General features: G+C 43.2%; 1 protein-coding gene across 2 annotated transcripts; it reads left to right on the top strand.

Annotated features, from left to right (window-relative positions):
* The first annotated feature begins 1,119 nt into the window (after positions 1-1,119).
* On the top strand, positions 1,120-7,476 carry LOC123182604 (translation initiation factor IF-2). Of its 2 annotated transcripts, none has more exons than XM_044595237.1 (7): positions 1,120-1,446; positions 1,587-1,677; positions 3,090-3,156; positions 3,620-3,936; positions 4,587-5,621; positions 5,839-5,988; positions 6,650-7,476. In XM_044595237.1, exons 2-7 carry the CDS (start codon positions 1,630-1,632, stop codon positions 7,082-7,084), a joined length of 2,052 nt encoding a protein of 683 aa, XP_044451172.1. In that variant the 5' UTR covers positions 1,120-1,446; positions 1,587-1,629; the 3' UTR covers positions 7,085-7,476. The 2 variants fall into 2 exon arrangements, with proteins under 2 accessions (XP_044451172.1, XP_044451171.1); XM_044595236.1 differs by having other exon boundaries at positions 1,121-1,446; positions 3,606-3,936.
* Positions 7,477-8,935: the final 1,459 nt, after the last annotated feature.

Here is an 8,935-nt window from a genome sequence, read left to right as displayed (position 1 = left end):
TAGGATTATGTGATATGAGAAAGTTGTCACCAGATTTGGATTCAAAGAAAATGTAATTTGGATTCTTTTAGGACATATTTTGGAAAAAAATTGCGAAAGGAAAACTGCCATTACTTAAACCGAGTTATTACAATTGAGTTGACAAATAACATCAACTTCCTCTGGCGCACAACACAACCAGACTGCCGTTTTAGGAAGAGATCTTCCCATTCGGGTTAGGGCATGACTTGCTCTATTACGATCATGACCTGTAGTCACTATTTCATGTGATCTAGTGCTAAGCAGGTGTTTAATGTCATTCACCATAGCAGCCACCGGGGATCTATCTGGCTCTTGGGCGCTAATCATGCGTGCAACCATCATACAATCCGTCTCAACCACCAGCCGGTCTGTACTTCTATCCGACGCTAGTGATACCCCCTCCATAAGAGCTGCCATTTCAGCTTCAAGTGCACTTGCACACCGCAGAATGAATCGACAGGATGAGAAAGCAATGGCCCCTGTGTGGTCTCTAAGGATCATACCGGCTCCTCCAGTGCCATCATCCTTCATCCACCGCCCATCAGTGTCCAGTTTCACTGATCCCACCGACGGTGGTATCCATCGCACATGTGTTTTGGATGCATCGTTCCATGTGACTTCTGTTTTACACCATTTGAACAATAGACAACCACCGTCTTTCCCTTCTCCAGGCCAGCAGCTGGATGTTGCTGGATGCTCAAAAGTGTATCCATGTACCCACTCAGGAAGCGGCATGACACTTCTACCGGCGGTGCTGGTTTGCCGTGATAGGACATATTTTGGATTTAGTCAGGGGGAATTTTGAATTGAGTTTGGAGTTATTTTGGATTTAGTTAGAAGATATTTGATATATGAGGGTGGATTTTATCGGGATATGATTAGTCACAACATTTGAGAGATTTGTGGATGATTATAGTAATGAAGTTAAACAAATCTGCATAAATGAGAATTATGTGATTTTGTGGTAGCAATCAGCTGCTGCTGCAGATTCACGGCGGAGCCACTTGACAGGACAGGGGCACGTTCTACCGGCTGATCTCGACGGACCAGACTGCTCTAACCCAATCCAACGGTGCGGGGCTGGTCCGACGGGTCGATAGGAAGGAACCGGACCTAGTCGCTCCCCTGGGAAAATTCTCCACCTCCGCGCCCCTCCGCCGCCGGGCCGCCTCCGCCGCGCCATCCCGCCTCCTCGTCCCCTTCGTCCCGCCGCTCCCTCGACCGTTCCTCCCTGGCCCTGCCGCCGGGTACCCTGACCCCAAGCCTTCCCACATCGCGCTTCCCGGTCCCCACCCCGCTGGCGGCGCTACCGCGCTCCTAGGTTACGCGGCCGCGCCGCCACCGCTCCTCTGCCATTCCTCCACCGGACGCCGCGCCTCTCTTGCCCAGGGCACGATGATGGCCTGGCGGATGCTGCGGAGAAAGGTAGGGCTTCTCTTCTCTGAAATCTGTTGCATTTCCTGTTCCTAGAGCGCGCTGTTAAACATACACGATTTTCTCGCATGAAACAAATACGGCTGGAGCCTCCGCAGCACGGCACTAACAATTGGAGACGTAATTTGCAGGATGTCCACACAGGCCTTGTGAATCTGGCCTTTCGCTTGGATCATGGTGGAACGAAGCATTTCGCCACTGGAACATTGGGAAGGCTACCACGTAAGTTCAATTGGTGTCGTACCGCAATTGCATATATTTATCTTAGCTCGTTAATTGCCCAACCATTGTTTTGCCAAATTAAGCCCTAGCCTCTAGCATTGTTTTTCTTTGGAAGGCCCCAAGCATTGGTAGTACGTGCACTATTTGCGTGCTAAGTATCGTATCGTGGCATCGACATAGATAATTCTTCACTGCTGCTGTTATTTTCCGAAAGTCACCTCCACCTCTGCCATAGTATCATCTCCATAATTGTGAGTTTTGTGATGTTGCTTTTTTCCCTCTGTAACCATCCTGCTCCAAAGTTTGTTACAAGTACTGTCCCGCATGGGAAGGGCACATATGTGTAGCACCTCGCTTGGGATTTCGTCCTCGCCTTGCATGAATGGTTCAACCTAGAGGTCCTATGTCTTTGGCCAACGAGTGTTATAAGCTAGTGTAGATCAATGTAAACTGAGAATGTGGTAGGTCTGTACTAAAGGGTGCCCCCCCCCCCCCCCCCCTGCGCGCCCGCTTTGCTTTTCCATGGGAGTGAGATGAAGATGTAATGAATTTATGCATCAATGGATTGCAGAACTGTGAATCCACAATGGCCAATGGAAAATGTAATCTGTAGAATGTCCACTCAAATTGCACTTTAATCATACTCCCTCCTCCATTTCTTTTTTACTTTGCATATAAGATTTGTTTGAAGTCAAACTACACAAAGTTTGATCAAATTTACAAAAAAAAAATGAACATCCACAATACTATGGTTATGTATAGTATGAAAATTAATTTTGTGATGCATCTAATGATTTTTATTTCATATTGTGAATGTTAATATTTTTTCCTATAAAGATGGTCAAACTTTACGAAGTTTGACTTCAGACAAATTTTACATGCAGAATAAAAAGAAACGGAGGGACCTTTCACCCTTCTATATTATTTTTCTATGTTTTTAGATCCTATATCTCGTCCATGTTGTTCCTATTCCTGTGTATTCAACCCCTGCATTCCAAGTTGGCCCATAGTGTCTGTACCGCCTATGTTATTATTTAAAAATGAATAGATTACAGTGCAGGAAGAACCCCCTCAGCATATCTTAAGAAGCAGTGATACGCTCAGCTTTATTCCATCCGGGAAATGACAAACGAGGCTAAATCCACACCATAGGATTTGAACCTTCACGCTAACGCCACCGTTCACCCATTGCTGGGCTATACTCGGTTCTTGGTATATGATTTCTATTGGTTAGAGAAGAGTATTTCATATGTTACACGATGAACTTAATGGACTCAGACTCTAGCTTAGCATAGTGAATCTTCATGAAGTCCTTTTTGGTCACTTTTCTAAGAGCAAGTACTTTCTTCCTTATTGGATACCTCATAAGTCATGTTTTAGTAATTTGATCAGTATTTAATTCTCAATTGCAGAGTTCGTCCATGGCAATGGACTCCAAGGTGCTGCTAACTGTACGGTCTTTAAACAGTCCACTATCAGGTATGTCAATCTGCTCTCCTATTATTCAGGTGGCATCACTACTCTTGTTACATCGACATATTCAACAAACTATGGCACACACTCAGTGCATCAAATTGAATTTGAGTGTTATCTCACACAAGGAATCTGAATCATATTTCTTTGGAAAAGCCAACCTCGACACCATGTTAATTTCCTGCACCCCACTAAATGATCTTGCAACTTTTGCATGGAGTCATGTATTTCCTCTTATCTTATCTGACCTTGCTTGGGAAAGGCATTCACTAGGTTCTTTTACCATACTCTAATTCTACTGTATCTTTGTTTATCTCATCTTCTGGAATGACTGTTCAGATTTTTTAGTCGTTAAATGTAGGTCTTGTTTTGTAGGTATGCTACTATCAGTACATTGTTATTTGATGCAGATTTTAGGATTTATATATTAGGTGACAATACTGTCTTCTTTATAGGAATTTTCATGCAGGTGTGTATATGTTGGCATGGCACCAGAAAAAGGAGGATGTTGTTGGGCTAAAAGCACCGAAAAGGGAGAAGCGAGTGAGAAAGGAAACTCGCAGTCAACCTCCTGTAGAAGCACCATATGTTGCACCAAAACCAAAGCTGACCAGATCAGCGCCAGATAAAATTGTTGAAATTTTTGATGGGATGACATTGCGTGACCTATCTAAACGATCTGGTGCAACCATCAATGCGCTTCAAAGCATACTTGCAGATCTTGGCGAAAGGGTTGAATCAGAGTTCGACTCTATTACCATCGATCTAGCTGAGCTAGTGGGTATGGTATGTATTTGTAATCTTCCTTTTGTGACTTCTATGTTTCTTTATGTTACTCTGAAGCATATTCATATTAGTAACCAGTCGTACCAGGATAACTTTATTTGTTGTATACCATGTCATATGAGAGTATAACTCATTGTGACAATGGCTATAAATTCATTCTGGATGTTGCATTTGACCTCATCTATCAAAATGATCTTGTTGCAAGGTGTGATATGGTGATGCTAAAACACTATTATTTATTTCTTCAAATTCTGCTATTTTTTTAGTGCTCTCATTAAGCAAGTTCAAGCTGTCGATGAGAAGGGTGGATCCACTTGTGTTCACTGGTTGACTTCCATTTAGCAAGTGTAGTCGTGCATTGTGCCTTGGTTTGTAGTCTTTCTTCTATGCTTATTTTGTCCCCAGGTTTTCCCCCTTCCTGACCATATATTCACTAAGAATGGAATTTTTACTTTTTTTGATGATATTATGTTGGAGCAAACTTACATGTTCAAATTTTACATACGCTGATGTTGGTATTTATTATATGTACTATTGTCTCCAGTTTACACCTAAGCTTTGTCATCATGAAATATTTATGCAGCTTTAGGAAAGCTTCTATTTCTTATGAATCATGATATTAATCGATATCTTTCATCCTTCTTGCACAGGAACTTGGTGTTAATATCAGAAGAATGCACACAGGTGAAGGCACAGTTGAACCACGGCCTGCTGTTGTAACAGTTATGGGTCATGTTGATCATGGTAAAACATCGCTTCTGGATTCCCTGCGGCAAACATCTGTTGCTGCTAAAGAAGCTGGTGGGATCACTCAGCATATAGGTGCCTTTGTTGTTGAGATGCAATCTGGAGCCTCTCTCACATTTCTTGATACACCAGGGCATGCTGCATTTAGTGCTATGCGGGCTAGAGGTGCAGCTGTCACAGATATTGTAGTGCTTGTGGTTGCAGCAGATGATGGTGTGATGCCTCAAACACTTGAAGCTATGTCGCATGCAAAAGTAGCAAATGTTCCAATTGTAGTCGCCATAAACAAATGTGACAAATCTGGAGCTGACCCTGAGAGGGTCAGAATTCAGCTTGGTTCTGAAGGATTGCTTTTGGAGGATATGGGTGGTGATGTACAGGTTGTTGAAATTTCTGCATTATCGAAACTTGGTTTGGATAAATTGGAAGAGGCTTTGCTCCTTCAGGCCGAGATAATGGACCTGAAAGCCAGAACAGATGGGCCTGCTCAAGCTTTTGTGGTGGAGGCAAGGGTGGACAGGGGCAGGGGACCACTAGCAACAACTATAGTTAAGTCCGGCACATTAGTCAGTGGACAATACATTGTTGTGGGTTCAGAGTGGGGAAGAATTAGATCACTTAGAGACACGGCAGGGAAAGTAACAGAGTCTGCAAAACCTGCCATGCCTGTTGAGATTGAGGGGCTGAGGGGCCTCCCAATGGCTGGGGATGATGTAGTGGTTGTTGACTCCGAGGAAAGGGCAAGAATGCTTAGTCAGGGGCGGAAGAAGAAACAGGAGAAAGATAGGCTTCGGAAGATTGATGAAAACATGACAGAGGAGGCAGAAATTGGAGAAGAGACTCCTGAAAGAGTTGAGATGCCCATAATTGTGAAAGCTGATGTACAGGGCAGTGTTCAAGCAGTTACGGATGCCTTAAGAAGTCTTAATAGCCCACAGGTATTTTCTTGACCACATTGGATGCCTTATTTTTATTTTTGTAGTCTCACAAACTTGACTATATAAGCACTCAAGCAGTGCTGAATTCCTGATCGCTGACACTGCATTTTAGACCATACGTAGGTTTGTTCCAGTGGTTTGGTATGATATATGTTCTATTTACAGTATGCCGATATTTCTTTTAGATTCAGTCATGCCTATGGTACCTTCTTTGTAGGTGTTTGTGAACGTTGTTCATGTCGGCGTCGGTCCGATAAGTGAACATGACATTGATCTGGCACAAGCATGCCGGGCATGCATAGTTGGTTTCAACATTCGCGATCCACCGAGTGCGATTACTCTAGGAGCAACACAAGCCAACATAAAGGTACCATGTTTATTATTGCTCTAGTGCCTGTACTGCTTTTGATTAAGTGTACACCTTTGTAGAAATCAAGTTCTATGGCTTGGATATTGGTGGTGATTTTTTATGTCATATTTTAATGCTCAGTATAGGATGTAAATATGCCTTCTGGGACCTCGGTTACGTGCAAAAAGGGTAGATCTTACTTAAGATAACATTTTCTCTTTCTCTTGTTTCTGGTGTTTCTTTATATTGTGTAGACACTAGGATATGTTATAGTGAATTTAGGAAGAGTAAACATAATTCAGCTCTTATGTGTGTGGAATTGAGGATATGGCCTACATCATATTGACCTCGTTAAATACTGGACTTGAAATATGATAAGAGAATCCCGATCTCAACCTCTGATCAATTTTGAATGTCATACAGGAAGTGAGATTGCCCATGTCCCTCTAATATTGCCTATATAAACTCGATTTAGTTCTCATATCGCTAGTTCTCAGTATCCTGAGTTAAGTATGGTCCCATTCTATATGTTCCACAAGTACACAACATATGTTCCCCAAAAGGAAAGTATATGATACATATTGTTAAGAGTCTAAATTCTCTGGTTGATTTTTTTTAGTCTTTTTAACTCTGAAACTGGAAAATGAGTTTAGCTGACTTGACCATGCCTACTCTTAAGATTTTGCTGCACAAGGTGATCTACCATCTCCTCGAGGAAATGGGAAGGCTGATTGTGGAGAAAGCACCAGGGACTGCTGAAACCCAAATTTCAGGGGAGGCTGAGGTTCTGAACATATTCGAGCTGAAAGGGCGTAGCAAGTCAAAAGGGCCAGACATCAAGATTGCTGGCTGCCGGATAACCGATGGGCGCTTTAGCAGAACTGGAACCATGAGACTGTTGAGAAGCGGAGACGTTGTCTTTGAGGGTCCGTGTTCTTCGCTGAAGCGAGAGAAGCAGGATGCTGACACGCTCGACAAGGGTACCGACTGTGGATTGGTGATCGAGGACTGCGACGAATACCAGGTTGGGGATACCATCCAGTGCTTGGAGCAGGTGATCAGGAAGCCCAAGTTCATATCGACACAAAGCGGCGCAGTCCGTATAGAGTGCTGATTGAGAATAATTGTTTGTCGCTGGCATGATCCCATTGCTGCGAATTCAGCCACTTGTTTGAACTGACTGAAGTTTTGACGATGTAGCGATATAAAAACTAGGCTGGCATGCTTACTATTTTGGCATCTGGCAGAGAGCTAGATGCAAGTTGCAACAACAACCAGCACCTTTTGATGTTACACGCCTAGAAAACAAAATCGTGATGCTTTGAGCGCTGATGCACTGTGTGACATTTGAGAGAGGAAACCGGAGTCGTATATTCTTGCAGTTTTCGTAAGTTCTGCAGTCAATGTAGAGGGAAGGCTAATTACTACCCCCAAAATGATTCAAAAGGCACAGTTTAATATTATGTTGTTACTATATAGTCCTATTAACTATTCTGGGTTTGCACATCGGAAAGTAGAGGTCGTATTTCAGAAGCTAATATTTGACACAAAAATCGGTGTATCATGTTTGGTGTGATTATCACCTTGCCACACAAAAATCAGTGTATCATGTTTGGTGCGATCATCACCTTGCCATGCATTTGAACTGCTAGAATGTACCTTTACATATCATCGGAAAAAGCCTCTCATCGAATGTGTCTTATTCACGAAACTGATGAACAAGGCAAGCATACCTTTTGAGTATAGTTCAAATATGCAATCCTCCATGAAGGATATGAATAATTTACCCGCTTAGAGATACAATGGCTCGAACATATACGAAACAATTAGTTCAACAGGTCACGAATATTCACAAACTCAACAAAGTACAAAAAATAGAAAAGAATAAAGATTAAAAATTGACAGCAAACATGTTCGTGTCTTCTAACTGCGCACAAAATTGTAAGATCTCATATCTTTCATGGTGTCAAAACAATTGAGGTAGATGGCTGCTGCTGCTGATGAAGGCCACATACCGCTCATCATCGCCTCTTCGACATCAGTAGAGTCAGAATTGACCATCATGTTTGAACATCCCAAGCCTTGCGCAAAGACAAGTCCCTGTTGCAAAGCAAATGCAGCAGACCCAACATCACACACTACCGGGATCAGTGTTCCGCTGCGTCGCGGATGGCTGCACCAGTGTCAGTGGATCCTTCATCTGAATCACTCAGAAAAAGAGGCATCGATGTTCATTTTTTGCGTACCTTCATGGCCAGTGTTTGAATAGCAAGTGTCCTTCACTCACAGGTTCACCGGGCACTTTCTGCTTAGAGACTGGTTGGTGGCAAATTTTTTGGTACAATTAGAATTAGAATAGCTAAATAGCTAATGCAAGAAGATCTCACATTATTTAGGTAAAGATTGGCGGCAAGTTTTTGGTACAATTGCTATCTATCAAGTGGTGGATCTCGAGGCTTGCATCACCGGAACCTTTTTTTTTTTGAACCGGGCTTTACCCCTTTCCATTACTAAGAACGGAAATACAAACCAGTTCAAGTTAACAGGAGGAGGGAAAGAGGGTAGAGCGAGTTCAAGCATTACCAGGAAACCCACCACATCCGCCCGTCATCGAAACGGATGTCATGGGGCGAAAACCTGGTAACACTATCATCAAGTCTATTACAACCAACCAAAGAACGACCAAACAGAAGCAAACCACACATCGGACCGCCCGAATTGGCAAGACTAGACAAAAGTATCAGACGACGAGAGAGGACGGAGAGGATCGTCTCCAGCTCCAGTTTTCCACCACGCCGAGGCCGCATCTTGATCTTCACGTCTGGATCGTTTGCTTGACAGGGTCACATAGTTTCATCAGCTGCAGCGTGCCGTTCCTGATCATCTCTGCACCTGCGCGAAGCTCTCCAACCGCCTCTCCTTTCTGCAAACCTGTCCAGTACAATAGAAACGAACAAAGGGAGAA

Source organism: Triticum aestivum, chromosome 1D (assembly GCF_018294505.1).
Source record: "Triticum aestivum cultivar Chinese Spring chromosome 1D, IWGSC CS RefSeq v2.1, whole genome shotgun sequence".
NCBI classification, from domain to species: domain Eukaryota; kingdom Viridiplantae; phylum Streptophyta; class Magnoliopsida; order Poales; family Poaceae; genus Triticum; species Triticum aestivum.
This window is presented reverse-complemented; position numbering and strand designations above follow the sequence as displayed.